Here is a 15808-nt window from a genome sequence, read left to right as displayed (position 1 = left end):
TCTCATCAGCAGTCGCTGCAGAATATCAGAGGAGCAGGCTGCAGAGCTGTGGTCATGCAGTACTGACTTCATAAAAAATACACAGCAGTGGCAGCATTAAGCTGTGATCAGCATCTATTTTTGGAACGAGGGCGAATTAGGAGCGCGAGGCATGAAGTTACTATATGTAATGACGCTGAACACACATTCGCTAATTAGCCTTGCAAAAGTGGAGAATAATGCAGAAGTCATAAGTACCATTTTAACGGACCAACACGCTGGAATTCAAGGTGAAACCTGTTCTGCAAAGGGAAAGACATATGAAAATGTGACATTAAAAATTCTCATAGCGGTCTGTGTCTCCAGAGCTCAGTGACACCACCTGTCTCCTTCTGCGACTCGATGTTGAGCCAGTTTTTCATCATCATTTTTTTACTGGGCTCAAGTAAGGGTAAAGGCAATGACACAACTGTCACAGAGTAGTTGTTCATTTTCTAGCTTGCTAGTAGCGGAGGGTTGACATAAATGATGACAATAACTAATCATAGAACAATACTTTGAAATGTCTAGAGAAGCTTCTGTATATGTTGTTACTCTAGTACACTAGACAAATTTATTTTATGCATTCTTATTATTGGGTCCATAAGGACATTTATAGTTTTCATAAGTTGTAAGTATTAATTTCTAGGAATATAACAATAATTAATTCACACTGAGTCACATTTGGCCTTAAAAGCCTTTTCACACTGTTTCCATTCCTTGGCTTTTTAATAGCGAACCTTCCACCGAGACCATTTTTATTGAGGCTTTGGCAAATAGTAGATGGATCGACTGAAGCACCACGTACATCTAAGGTCCTGTGTCCGGTCTTTGCTGGCACAGGACCTGAGCTGGGTTCAGCTGCTGTAGGTAGTTTTGTAGGCCGGCTACTTCTTCTTTTGTTCTCATCTTGTCCAGTTTCCCCAAATGTTTCAAGGACACACTGCACACAGTGCTGACATATGCAAAAGCTCTTTGGGAATCACCTTTTTTGTGCAAAAATACAAATATTGTGCTCTTGCAACAGACCCCTGGTAACAATGTTCCTAAAGATATTTAAAACTGGTTCTTTGCCAAGATGTCTGTTTTGTGTATACAGTGGTTCTCTGCTTCATCCCTGGCCTTTCTGATTCTTGAATGTTTCATAGGTCAGTGTTAAGTGGCTTAACAAGAAAAACAAATCCTCTGAAAACAATAAAAAATAAAAATAAATATTAGTGTAAAAGCACAAAAAAAAATTCCCGGATAATGTGGGAGAAGTATTCCATAAGACCACTTAATAAAATGACGAGAAAGTCTGGCTCCTTGGGAGCAAAATGTAAAAAAAAATGAAGAGTGGCACAAGATTTTGGAAATAACTGTAGATGTAAACTATTATTTAATAGTATGGTTGTATTGTTGTTGCTCTAAGCATCACCAACGCACGTTGGTTATACTGTTGGTCATGCTTGCATTTAGGTCTCTGTGTTTTTACATGCATAAATAGATGTTTTTTTAAACGTATGCAAACATTTTCAGAACTTTATGAAAAGTTACCTGACAGCGAAAACCAAAGCGAAAGAATGAAGGGAAAATGTCTGCACCGCCGTGGCAGAAGGACAGACCTCAGTAGAAGTAGCACTTCCAGAAGACTATTAAAGTGACAACAAGTTCTCTGGGATGATGATTACCTCACAAGATAAATGGTTTCATTGTTTTTGGGAGCCAGGTTTCTTCTTATGGGTGGCCTTGGAATAAAAAATAAACCCATCCACCATGTCCTAATGTCAAATGACTGCACTTTAATCCTCTGTCAGGTCCTCACTTACTGGTTCTTATGATATTAAATCCAGATTCATGGCTGGTGGTTTCTCGCTTCCTCTGTAACCTTGACTCCATCATACCCCATTCATGACTCTATATTGCACAAATTTCCATAAATGACCATTAAGAATCCATGACAATTCTCAGCCACTTTTTTCAATATTCATATGTTTATGTTCTTCTCTGTGCAAACAAGCAGCTCATTGAGAAGCAGTAAATTCCCTTGAGACAAGACTGTGACACACCTGAAATATGCTGCTGAGTCTACACCATCCTCTGCAATTTCATTATCGTATTAATACTAAAAGAGATACGGCATACTTTTACATTTACAACTCCCTAATATTCCCCTAGAGCCTCCACAGCCTAAATTACCCCCTTTTTTTTTTGAAAGTCTTTCATTAATTTAATCTACCAATCAGCATTCAATATCTGAGTACTTATCTGCAAAAATTACCACACCATGCTGTCTTTAATTTGATGTAATTAGCAACAACACTAGTGCCAAGATAGCTAAAGCATAATAGACTCTTTTTTGGTGTCTACCTCAGTTTAGCATGATCAATGCACAGAATGGCAGCAGGTGGTAAAAAAATAAAAATAAAGATTGAATATGAATGAACATTACCTCCACTTTCCCAGGAGTCTGCTTCACGACAAAACGTCTGACTCCCAAATAGCTTTTCAAACTGACTTTGAAGCTACGACAGGAGAGGACACCTTTCCTTCTCTCAGCAGGCAGAAAGTAAACTGACAGCTAATAACAGCTTCAGGTTGAAAACTTCTCTCCTTGAGGACACAGAGAAACCAGTGAGTCACCATCACTTAAATGCCAAGGAAAAATGCAAATGAGCGCGCGCACACACACACACGTAAAGTAGGAGTGTGGTGGTATTATCTGTCATTAGGCTAGGATTAAAGTCATTTAGTGTTCTTGAGATTATCTGTCATTAGGCTATGATTATAGCGCACACTCCAGTGGCTCTAAATCAGCTCTGCGGGGAGATAAATACCTCAAGAAAGACTGATGAGACTGAGAAGTAGAAGGCAAGCACAAGACTGGGAACATACCTGAAGATGATAGCTGGGAAAGTGAGAGCAATCATCAGTCTTTCATGTGTGGATGATGAGTAATATGATTAATGACTGACTAGATAAGAAAAAACTATTTCAGAGGCGGCTAAGAAAGATAGTGTCACGTTAATAAATAATAGGGTGTGTGTTATCATAGCTGACCCATCTATTGATCGAAAGCTGACTCCATATTTCTTCCCACTGTTCCCACACCACCTACATGATCCAGAGCTGAAAGTCCAGAGATGAGGAAGAGTGCAATTATGTTTACAACTCCCAGCTGTGACTACAAGCTACAATATGTTTCCATTCATAATGTTACACTGCCTAAAATGATAAGACCCACAGTCAAATGGGACCAACTTGTCCATGAGTATTTGGACAGTGACCCGACTTTCATTATTTTGCCTCTACACACCACCACAGCAAATTAATACACACCACCACAGTGGTGTGTAGAATCCAACAGCCAGAATGTGACTAAAATGAAGACCTTTTAATTCAAGTGTTTTAACAAAAGTATCATGTTGAATGTTTTGGAGTTAGTTACATTTTAGTTCCCTATTTATAAAGAAATTAATTTAGCACGGAAATGCACCCTTCTTTTTTTTTTTTTTTTTTTTGGCCTGAGTAGATACTTTGTTTCATCCAACTCATTTTTCGAAAGTTTCTACAATGTTATGTCCTCAGTCACCATTTTCAAGCCTTATTTAATACAATGTGACCAAACGTGACACATTTACCCCACATGTCTTTTGTCCTGCCATCCTTCTCTCACCCCAACGGTCGGGGTCCCTGAGCCTGGTTCTGCCGGAGGTTTCTTCCTGTAAAAAAGGAGTTTTTCTTTCCCACTGTTGCCAAAGTGCTTGCTCATAGGGGGTCATATGATTGTTGGGATTTTCTCTGTTTGTGTTATTGTGGGGTCTACCTTATGATATAAAGCGCCTTGAGGTGACTGTTGTTGTGATTTGGCGCTGTGTAAATAAAATTGAATTGAATTACAAATGACCAATCTGCAGCAAGTCTAAGATATAGTACCAGATAAATTATCTAACACTCAGTAAATAAGCACATATTAAGATTTAGTTTATTATCAATAATCACACTATTTTTAAAAAAAAATATGCATAAACTGAAAGATGGTAGCTATAGTGAAGAAAGAACAAAACATCAGAAACCCTCAGTAAATACGATATTGCCTTTCAATTTACCGTGATAAACAGATTCAGCCAGACCTTGCCCGTGGCACTGAAACGAATGACTTGTGGAGTGAAGTCATGGACAATTATTAGATGAATGATGAACAATAGTGGGGAATCTCTAGGGAATAAAAGGCTGAAGGACAACTTGGGCTACTGGACTGAGAAAGCCATGGGCTGTTTTTTTCGCCTCTGGTTGTGGCTCTTAATCCATTTACAGGGAATCAACTTTGACAGTAGATTTAGATAGCCTTTAAAATCATTACTTATATTTTTAGCTGTTCTCTTCCTTCTTGGAAAACTGTTTGCTTTCTTTCATTTGTTCACCTTGCTCATTCAATCATTTTGTACGAGTTTGAGTCTGTTGTATAATATTCCAAACAGCCCAGCTCGTATCTACATATTCACCCTCTAATCCGGTTGTATAAATACATATTGAGGAATTTTAAGGTTTATTATATCCTCTGCTTTCTAACTAATTCTGCACTTAAGCAGCCATTTAGCAAGCATTTAGACCGTGAATACACCGTAATCTTAAGCCTCAGCTCGAGGAAGCAAAGGCAGGGAGTGTCCTCTTATCCTAGGAGAAACATTAGCGCATTTAGCAGAAGGTCAGAAGTGTCTCCTTCACTTCAGGCAGCTACATCTTCATATTAATGTGCTTACATAAACCTTAACCTCATGTTTGCTTAAAACACCTCGGGCCAATATAATTAATTTAAACCTACCCCGAGAAGAGAAACATGCATAAATTATTATATGCACCTACTCACTGAAACACTCATCAACCAGATGGACTACACCATGGTCATCACAGGAAATAGCAGATTGAAACTGTCTTTAAAGGTCACACCAGCGACCTTACTCAAGATGTTTAGTTTGGTTGCCGTTCTGTGGAAGGTAAACTTTATGTGGTCTATAGTTGTATAATTTCTGAAATGAGCCAAAGCAAGAATTAACATCTGAATATCTTGGTTGCTTTATTTCAGTCATAGTTTGGATAAAGAAGAATTTCCAGGAAGTGCAACAGATAAATTGATCTCTTTTTCAGAATGGAAACATGCAAAAGTGTTACAATACCTGGGTGTTTTGAGTTTTAAGTTTTGCATTTCTAAGGCTACGTTCACACTGCAGGCGAAAGCGCACCAAATCTGATTTTTTTGACCCTATGCGACCCATATCCGATCATGGTATGACAGTGTGAACGGCACAAATCCGATATTTTCAAATCCGATCTGGGTCCCTTTTGTATGTGGTACTGAATCCGATACATATCCGATGTTTTAGAAAGCGACTGCTGTTTGAACGGCCGTGTCGCATTAAATTTGTCTTTTACGTCACTGACACAAGACAGACGCTAATTATCAGCGCTGGAGAAGACATCACGAACGCTTCCTGGCCATCCAGTGAAACTGTTGGAAAGACAGCATTGGAGGAACGTGAACATTTTATTTGTACTGTATAATTTGCAGATTTTGACAGAAATCTGCAACCATCCTTTGAAGCACCGCTCCTCTAAATCAGCAATAAGGATCATTATTAGGTTATTTACATTATTATGTAAATAACAAAATAACTTAAAGCAAAAATTGGGAAACGTAAAGTCTGAAGTCTTTATATTAAGGGCCATTAGTCAAACAATACTGTTTGCTCTGGGTCTAAACAGAGCGCGTTGTGTGTGACGTCTGCTTTTGCGCATGCGGGCCGCTTTGAGCGTTCACACTAGAGCGCGTTTGCTGTCGTATTTTATTTGTAGTGTGAACGAGCAGACAAAAAAAAAATCGGATTTGATCAAAAAATCGGAATTGAGCATTAAGACCTGCAGTGTGAACGTAGCCTTAGTTTCTCTGTTTATTGATAGTCTAAAGGTTTGTTTCACATCTAATTTACTTCTGGGTTTTAGTTTATTTTGTGTTCCTTGAATTCCTTTTGTTCCCATGTCTGGTCTAGCTCCGTTTGTGTTTTTGTGTTGTAATCCTTTGTGCCGAGTTAGGCGTTATTCCTCAGTGTCTTGTTCTTTGTTCTTGTTTTCTCATCTGTGTTCTTTTTAATCAGTTAAGGTTGTTTCGTATTCCTTCTTTGACCTGCCATTCTTCCCTTGTGTTCCCATGCCTTGTCTAGTTTTCGCCTGTCTTTGATTCTGTGTTTAGTAATTTCCTGATTAATTTTGATGGTCTTGTGCTTGGTATTGAGAGTTTTGCCTCCCCTCTCTCATTAATCCTGATTTGCGTCCTTATGTGTTCCTTTGCATCCCCGTCTCATCTTTGTCCCATTGTCTTTCCATGTTCCCCTATCTAGTCTTCCTGTTCTCCTCTATGTTAGCTCGTGTTTCCTGTTCAGTTGTGTCTTCCAGCTTTACTGTGCTGACCAGTGCTTCCTGTGACTCATGTCATTTACTTCCTCGCCTCATCATGTTTATAATTTCCAGTTGTGTTCCCCACCTGTTTCTCCACCTAGTGATCCCTTTAATTTATATTATGTGTTTTTGAAGCTGCAGCATTAACGCTATTATGTGAGTTCACACCTGGCTTCTCAAACTCTCCATTTGGGTCTGCAACCTGTTCAGCGCACAGCACTAGATGATAAAAGGTTGTTATGAGTGTGTTCGTGTAGAAATGTCTCTGACTCTAAAATTATGCTTTTGTAATGGATATTTATTAGCTGTTGTAGTAGACTCAAAGCAGTTTGCCAACTGATCAAAACTTTCATATAACGAGTCATGTTTATTGAACTGGGTTATAGTTCTTCCATTTCGCTGTTTTCAAAGGAGCTTGCAAAGAAACGCGTCTGGACTTCTTTAAGTTGCTTGAAGACGTTTCACCTCTCATCCGAGAAGTTTCTTCAGTTCTAAGGTCAAATGGTGGGGAGTTTCACACCTTGGCTCAGGCGATTAGAGGATCATCAGGGGGTCCTTTTGTCCCTCTGCGGGGGGATACTCCCACTAGGTTTAAATCTGGGACTCTCCACCATTTGACCTTAGAACTGAAGAAGCTTCTCGAATGAGAGGTGAAACATCTTCAAGCAACTTAAAGAATTCCAGACGCTTTTCTTTGCAAGCTCCTTTGTCTACGATGACCTGGATGACTGTGAACCTTCACAGATATTTGGCTGTTTGTTAGATTTAGGTAACAAGCCACTTCATTACGTATAAGACAAAAAGTCACGTTGTATAGATGTCTAAAGGGAAAACACCCTTCAGCCCCCTTAGTCTTACACATCACTTTCCAGGTAAGTTAAATATCACAAATTTCATGTTTCTACATTATAGTTCTGTTACAGTGCTATGCAGTCAAACAGTGTCAGAGACACATTCACGCTACAGCTAATTTAGAATAACCAATTAATCCAACGCCGGCCATGTCTTTGGGGTAGATGGAAACCAGAGTACCCAGGAAGAACATCACACAGAACCACCAAGCTCCTTGTTAAGGTTAAATATCCGTGCTTAAATTGAAATATGTTTACCAGATGTTTGAAAACCAACTTTTTTTAGATTTTATCCCATCAGAAAATAAACTACTTAAGTAGTTTGCCTGAATTTTGAACCTGATCCTTATAATAACTGCTTTTGGTTGACTGGACATTAGACACTGAACAGTATCCGGTGGAATTTATTTACTAATTACAGATGGCTTGTACTGCATCTGCTTAAACCACACCCAGCTTTGAATAATACAGGCTTTTGTGTTTCATTATTAGTACACAACAGCCATGGGGAAATCAAGGCCAGCGGATCAATAACAGAGTTTACCACAGTTGTATACATTCCTCAGTTGGCAAGCTGCTAATAAATCTCTGGATATGGGTACAACACTGTTTAGTTGTGTTGTTCACAGCTGCTAACAGTAACAGATGCACCATGTAATTAAATAACCAAACTGGATATATCTGACATGTACCAAAGCTTTGCTCTGATAAAAAAAAAACTGTTATCCACAAAACGCAATAGTCCAAGAAATCTGAGGGTTTTTTTTCAAACACTGGCAAGTTATTATGTCCCAATAAAACATCAAAATTAATTAAACAAGCCTCTAATTAATCTAGAAATATATTCAGGGCTGTGCCATGCTTCCTGCATTGTGCTTAAGGACACACAAAATAAAACTGAACAAAGTGAAACATGAAAACTTTCTAAAGGTACAATTAGATCAAAGAGATAAAGAGAGCGGTCCGTGCCAGAGTACCTACTCTGTTATTGATAATGTTCTTCAAGGACATGTATAATTGTGGGATTGGGAATCTCTTTTTTACAGCATTTTTCAGCCACTTTGGTCAAAATAGCTGACAGTAGTTTGCAGCAAATTCAAGGGCCACTCTAACTCCAACCTGCAGGAGGTGGAGTTCATTCATGGGCCACTACAGTATGTTGACCCAAACAAGGCTGCAAAACAGAGCAAGGGCAATTGTGCCAACTGCAGTTCAAGTTCACTCACAGAATGAGAAACTCTCTTGATAACAAACTCACATTATTGCTTGGCTCGATATTTGTTATAAATAAAATATTTGCAAGGAAAGACGAAACTCAAACAGTGACTAATAAACAACAATTTTGCTGTTTTGTTTCAATTTCACCACTCTGATAAACCTGCTGTCTACTGCTTTGACATAAACAAGTGCCAAAAATAGCATTAATTGTCACCTGGCCATTGATGGAAACAAAACTGAAGAGAACGATTCCAAAAACACGATGACATTTGTTTTAGTATTGTGAGTTTCTCAAAAGCCACTGGCACTGGAGATAACAGATGGTAAAAATTTGGGTTTAGGAAACTGGGAAGAAAAAAAACGACTGCCTTGCGTGGAGAATTGAAAAGTGTCTGGAGCACCGCAAAGAGGAGAGGTACACAAAAATTACACGAACAGAAAAATGCATTAATCCTACTAACACAAACACACATGCAATGAAGCTCATGAAGACCAAATAGTATTTTCAGCATGCATTTCTGTTACCTTCATCTTGTCCGGTTCACTTAGTAGGTTAAGAAGTGATACATAGACTAGTGAACTAGTATTATTTTTGGGGAAGGATGATTGAATCATTGCAGGGGTGAACAGAATGATGCAGGAGGGTCAGATGAGTGGAGACGAGTAGATTATTGAGTTTCTTGTTTCTGATGTGTGGGGGAGGTCTTATCATATCTAATAGAATATTGCTGTTGCGTGAGGTGTGTGACTGGGGGATGAAAGTTTTGGGGATTTACTGATGCATTTTCTTTTGGTACCACTTTGAACCTGCCAATTAGTTGTGTTGATCTATCATTCTAAGAGAGTATGCTTAGAAAACTTCTAAAAAGAGGCCTTCATATTTTTTGATTTTTAACAGTGCACTGAGATTTTTTGTTTGCCAATTTTTTCTCTTTTTCAAGCAGGCCTGCAAGATCGGGATCGAAAGCGCTACAAGACATGTTGAACAATCGCAAGTGAGCTTCTCCAAAATTAAAATGGGCTCAGGAGAAAGCCACTTATTTGGGACAATCAGAAAACAAGTCCCTGTCAAAAAGGATTCAGCGAGGTAATCCAGTCTAAATTCTTTTTTCTTTTTTGAAATGACGTCATTGCTGGCAGTAGAAACTTATTGCGTCACAAGAGGTTCTACTGTCAGCAAATAAAAAATGGGGACTGACTGGACGGACAAAAGCTTGACTGACTTGACACCAGTATGCAAGATTGCACCTCCACCCAGAGTGACAAAAGGGTGGATGTATGTATGTTTCTTTTTACAGAAGGATGACAGCAGCAGGTTGCATGGGCTTTTGGGCCGTGCTGACTTAACCTTTTAATTGCCACTTTCTGTGTTTTTGTGAATTTATCAGCAGTGTGTTATTCATGACCTTGTATTGTTTACAGTGCAGAGGTCACTGTGAGAAAGTGTGCATACAGATGCGCTGCGCTAACATCTACATCACTTTTTCCACAGCAGAGGGTTAATCGTGGGATCTAATCACATGATTTACAGCAGGACACACCACTGGCTAATGTTTTTTTCTTACGACAGGGCCTGGAGTGAAACTACTCCAGGGGAGAAGCCCTGGGAACTTTTAAGAGACAGTGCACAACTTTATTGTGCATGTCTAATTGTGCTAAGCTGACAGAGGGCAAAAGAGGGTTTTCCGGGGAAGTTTTCATTTTTAAATTGCAGAGACTGTGACATGAGGGATATGGAAGGAGAGACTGAGGTGCAAATGTAGACCATGACCAGGAGAGAAAGGCTTCAAGAGGACCAGTGAGAAGCAGGGACCATCTCCAGGACAGCTGACAAACGACAGTGGGCTGCACCACTGGGCTTCCAAAGGATTGTCACGAGGAGATTTTGAACAGCAAAATCTTAAAATAAAATGAAAGAGTTTCGATGTTGACGTTGAGGAGACAACTAAGGTGTACGACGTGCTCTGCCTTAAATCTACAGCCGCGTTGGAACAGAAACTGTGGGATGAAGAGAGTGTGCCAAGCTCCAAAGGTGAGAGCGCAAGGAAGATCAGCGTTGGAATTATGACTCTATAAATGGCACAGACAGCAGGAGCCATGACCGTGACTGAGAATGACCACCTAATGCTGCTTCACTTTGCCATGCAAAGTACTTTGACACTCTGGAGAAGACCTTTCCTCTGTATCATTGTTGTTGTCATTTGCATGTGAGAGCTTAGATTGTGGGGAAGATTAAAGATGAACAAAGGGTGGTGGGAGAACAGTGAAGTGAGGATACACAGTGTGAAACTCCTTTAAGTGTACAATAATGTTGATGTGATAAACAGAATGTCAGGAAAGAAATTCTGGTATTAATGTGATTCTTGATTTAAGAATCAAAGGGTGGGATTGTATAGGAATTTCTTTTACTTATGTATTAATCACATTATTTTATTGTATAATGCCTTGGTGCCACTGGATTTTAACAAATCTCCACTCCACAGGAAGAGTCTTTTGTCTCTTCGAGGACTCTGGGAGGGAGCAAGGGAGTGTGAACCTTAAGGTGTGAAACAGCTGTGTACTGCCTTTTGTTCCTGAAGAAGGTATTTAACTGAGAGCCATGCTAGGCTCAGTGAGACTCTGCTGACCGTCTGTCCCGCGGTCATGTAGGCTCTCCACAAGCTTGGTTTTCTGTTCTTTGTGTGTTTGGATTAAAGAATGTTAGCTACCGCTCACCGCTCGTCTGCAGGCTTTATTTAAATGGAAAACTTCCACAACAATATGCAGAAGGCTGATGTGACAGAGAAAAATGTAAGGGACCGGGTGAGGTGGAGGCAGATGATCTGCTGTGGCAAGTCCTAAAGGAAGAAGCTAAAAGAAGAACTGTCAAATTACAGAATAAAAGACAGCTGTAGAAACAGCTGTGGAAATTGTTTGCAGTAACTGTGTCAGTTAATCAGGGACTACAGCTCAAATTTATCTAAGTACCTCACAGACTCATCCAGATATGATTAAAAGTAATAGTGTTTCAGTTGTTTACCTTTGAGATTTGATTCACTATGGCGATAGTGAGAAGGAAAAACTCTCTTTTAACAGGAAGAAACTTCTGACAGAACAGGGCTCAGAGAGCGGCGGCCATCTGCCGTGACCGGCTGGGGGTGAGGGGAAGGAGACAGGACAAAAGACATGCTGCGGTAGAGAGCCAGAGATTAATAATTACTCATAATTAAGTGCAGAGCGATGTATAAACACATGGTGAGTGAAAAGAGGTCAGAAAAGGAGAAATGCTCAGTGCACCATGGGGAGCCCCCAGCAGCCTAGGTCTATTGCAGCATAACTTAGGGTAGATTCAGGGTCACCTGATCCAGCCATAACTATAAGCTTTGTCACAAAGGAAAGTTTGAAGCCTAATCTTAAAAGTAGAGAGGGTGCCTATCTTCCAAATCCAAGCTGGGAGCTGGTTCCACAGAAGAGGCCTGAAAACTGACTCCCATGCTTCTTTTAAATATCCTGGGAAGCACAGGTAACCCTGCAGTCTGAGAGCGAAGTGCTCTGTGGGGATGATATGGCAGTATGAGTTCTTTAAGATAAGATGGGGCCTGATTATTCGAGACCTTAAATGTAAGGAGCAGAATTCTCAATTCAATTCTAGATTTGACAGCAAGCGAATGAAGAGAAGCCAATATAGCGAAAATATAAAAAATATTTTTAAAAACAATTTTGGTACCAAGAATCAATTTATTGGTTTGGAATCATACGAAATCAAAAGTAATGAAGAAGTTTCAGCGCCTGATGTTGTTATGCGAGACAGATTTTGTGGTTTGAATGAAACCTTTTAATAATACGTTTGGTCTCTGCTGAGACTGCACCGACCTGCCCGTCACTGCTGTACTTTCACAAACGAGGTTTTTCAAAACACACAGAACTCTGTCACGCTGTTAATATCAAAAGGTGATTAAATGCGCAGTGACTTTGCGGCCCTGCTGTTTCACACACTCACTTTCTTGAATCTCATCACGCAAAACCCAGCGCTCCACTCCTCCGGCTAACAAGTCATTGGAGCACCATCTGTGGCTGTTAAAATATGTATTTCTACTTTGTTGTCATTTAGTACCTCAGCCATAATGAACAGTGAACCGTCTCCGGGGCTGGTGGAGATGTAGATATAAGGCTAAGTCTAAAACCTGCAGCTGGTGTTCTCTCTCCCCCCCTCCACCCCTGCAGTCTTAACTTATTACGCTGCTGTGGTTTATGGTCCATGCATGATGAGTGTGCTGCTGGGTCAGGCTGTGCGACACAAACCGAGAGAGACAGGCAGAGAAAGAGAAAGTGGGGCCAAAACAATTTAAAGCTGGACCAACAGAAAATTGATATATTTCTATCTACTGATAAGAGAAATGCTGTAAAAAGGCTGTTTTTTTTTACAACATGAGAGAAATGGTAGTGGGAGGAACAAAAGCGCAAGGAATGAGTTTTCAGAAATGACCCAAAAAAGGAGTGTGTCAGGAGAAAGAGTACAAATAGTGAGCAAAATAAAGTGATGTGGCCATGACGCTGACAAAATAAGCAGTTGGGGAAATCAAAAGAGGAAGGAAGTCACACGATACAAGCAGCCGTTCTATTCAGATGCAGCTGCAGAGCAAAGACCCAGGTAATGGGGAGCACAGCGAGATGGCATTATAGAGAGAAGTGGAGCGAGAAGACGAAAAAAGGAAATCTGCTGTATAGAGACGAAGCTGACCGCAAACAGGAGGACAAAGAGAGAGAGAGAACAGAAATGAGCAGAGACATGAGTGCATTTAAGCAAGAGAAGAGAGGCGCAGCGGGAGGAAAAGGAGCAGAAAGGATATGATACGGTGGAACAGCTGAGGAAATTAAGCTATTTTGGTGAAGCTGTAGTGTATAGTGGATCTGATAACTTGACATCACCTGCGCCCCCTCATCCATCCAGCTACAGAAGAAAGAAAGAATCTGTCTGCAACTCACTCTCTTTACTGTCTTTCAGCTGACAATCTTTCCATCAAACTGCAGCAGAACCACAAATAACGGTGCAGATTGCTTCCCTTGTCACTTTTATGGTAATGTGCCACATTATCATAAAGATGTGTCACAAAGTGTCACAGAGAGGGCTACAAGGATGCAGACTGCAAGAATGAAATACTGAAAATGGACAAAGACGATGGTGTTGGTTCTTCAGCAAAGAAAAGTCAAGGAAGAGAATGAAAAAGAAGACATGAAAAGAATGAACAAATAGAGCATCTGGTCTCATATCAGGGAGGTGTGGAAAAGGAGAATAAAACCACGGAGAGAACTTTTACATGTGTTTCAGTTAAAAATTGCAATGTCTTATTACACATAAAGATTCACATCAATTCGTCTCCATTTTCCTCTTTTTTCGTGAACTCCGGCGAAATGTGGACGATCTCAGAGCTGCCTCCACGTTTACAGATGACCTGAGCTATAAAATAACTGCTCAGTTAGATAAAGAAGTTGCGGAATCAAATTGTCTCTCCGATCTACGTTCCACATTTTTCTCTCTCCCACACCTGGCTCCTGTCAGATGTGCGTGTGTGTACGAACAGACGTGGCTCAGTTCCAGGATGATCGTCACGGTGTACTTAACACCAAATTAACTATGAAGTAACAATGTGATTTTACAGCATGCACAAAGCAAATTAACTGCCGTCTTCAGCTTAGATTAAAATACATATGTTGATACCCCTCCAGAGCAGCACCGTCCCTGTTTACGTGGCCAAGCTCCATCAGAGGAAATATTTTACCATGAATAAAATGTGAGGATTAAATATTTAATATCGGAAAGGTGAAAATCTGCATTGTGAATAAGGTCGACTTCACTTTATGTGTGTAATATTGATGCTGATAGAGTTTCAGTAAACAAGAGGAGCTCTGATCCCTCTTACTACAGCGAACCACTTCGGTACAGTGATGCGCAACAGAGGCGCGCCAATTCTCAGAGCAGCACCACATTTTCCTCATCATCACAACAAGTTCACCAAACAGACTCAACACATTTGCACACAGTACTGAGACAAGAAACTTTGATTTTCCAAAAAGAAATTAAACACTACTCTGTGCGGTCTGCGCTGCCCGCACTCCCCGCATATCCTGCGGGAAAAGTAAGACGCACACAGCCGGCTCACCTTCTCCGGTTGTCCCGTAAGAGATGGAGAGAAGCAGGGCGACGTGAGCGATAATCCAAGCGACTCTTTTAGTCCCAAGATCCATGATGAAGCGGCAGGAGGCTGCAGAGAAGCCCGGCGGCTGCTGGAGGAGAGACGGTCGACCTCTCCTCTCCAGCTACAAGAGAGATCTCCTCAAGCGCGAGGCAAGCGAGGAGGAGGAGGACGGGGCAGAGAGAAAATAAGAGAGGGAGAGAGGTGGCTGAAGTGTGTTGTGCAGTCCCGTCCAATTTATCAGAGCTTAAATATTTCTGGATGTTTCAGTCAAAGATAATTGTTCTCAGGTTTTAGGCATAGCCTATAAACAAACAGGTCACAGATGCAGACCTGGCTATTCGGAACCTTTAGCCCCCACAGAGGGAGAAATTAGGCTTACTCTTGTTACACCATGAATAATAATGGACTTACAAAAGAAATAAATGAATAAAAACATTAACAGGGGTAGCTACAAGATGAAAAATAAGCAAGGAATTCGTGTGGGACCATGTTTAAAGAGTGTTTTTTTTTTTTTTTTTAGCTATATGCTAATATCACCATGCTAAAATAGTCATTGTCATTTATGTTTAGCTGCCCACTGTAAGAGTGATTTTTCTTGACTATGGCTCAGGAGGTAGAGCAGATTGTTAACCAATCAGATCTTTGGTGGTCAGCTTCTCCAGTCTGCATGTTTAAGTATCCTTTATCAACACAATGAACTTCTGTATCCTGAGTCCAATTTGAATCCACACACACAAAAAACACACTCCTGTGGTTTCTGAAGACATTTAGAAAATCTGGAGAACTATTGCCCAGCACCAATTTTAAAGATTTAAAGAAAATCTGGCCCCTTAAATCCAAAATATAAAGAAATGAGATATGGCTAAACCCTTTTGAATGTTGCTGTATATGAACCAGTTAGCCCAAAACAGCTAAAATAAATTATATAAAGAACACGTATTCATACAGAGTTGTGTAGCAGTTTGGTGTCTTATGAAAGTGAATAATACCCACAAGCAATAACCTACGATGCATTTAGTGCAAACTAGATACAATGGGAGCAGCAGGGACACTGAGGACTGTGTTTCAGAAGAGATAACAGAGGAAGTACATGACTGTATAACCCCAGGCTGA

The 15808-nt window shown here is 40.3% G+C and overlaps 1 protein-coding gene across 2 annotated transcripts in view; it reads right to left on the bottom strand.

The window, feature by feature from the left end:
• Window positions 1-14923, bottom strand: part of LOC146497287 (contactin-associated protein-like 4) — a 129242-nt gene extending 114319 nt beyond the window's left edge. Inside the window, exon 1 of one of the 2 annotated variants that reach the window (XM_085139812.1) lies at window positions 14660-14923. In XM_085139812.1, coding sequence (XP_084995938.1) covers window positions 14660-14744 — 85 coding nt within the window. In that variant the 5' untranslated portion in view covers window positions 14745-14923. The remainder of the gene's footprint in view (window positions 1-14659) is intronic. The other variant, XM_085139811.1, reaches the window with a different exon arrangement.
• Between the last annotated feature and the right edge of the window lie 885 nt (window positions 14924-15808).

Source organism: Neolamprologus multifasciatus, chromosome 18, assembly GCF_963576455.1.
Source record: "Neolamprologus multifasciatus chromosome 18, fNeoMul1.2, whole genome shotgun sequence".
Lineage (NCBI taxonomy): Eukaryota > Metazoa > Chordata > Actinopteri > Cichliformes > Cichlidae > Neolamprologus > Neolamprologus multifasciatus.
Note: the sequence above shows the minus strand (reverse complement) of the source record. Positions and strands in the feature narration are given on the sequence as shown.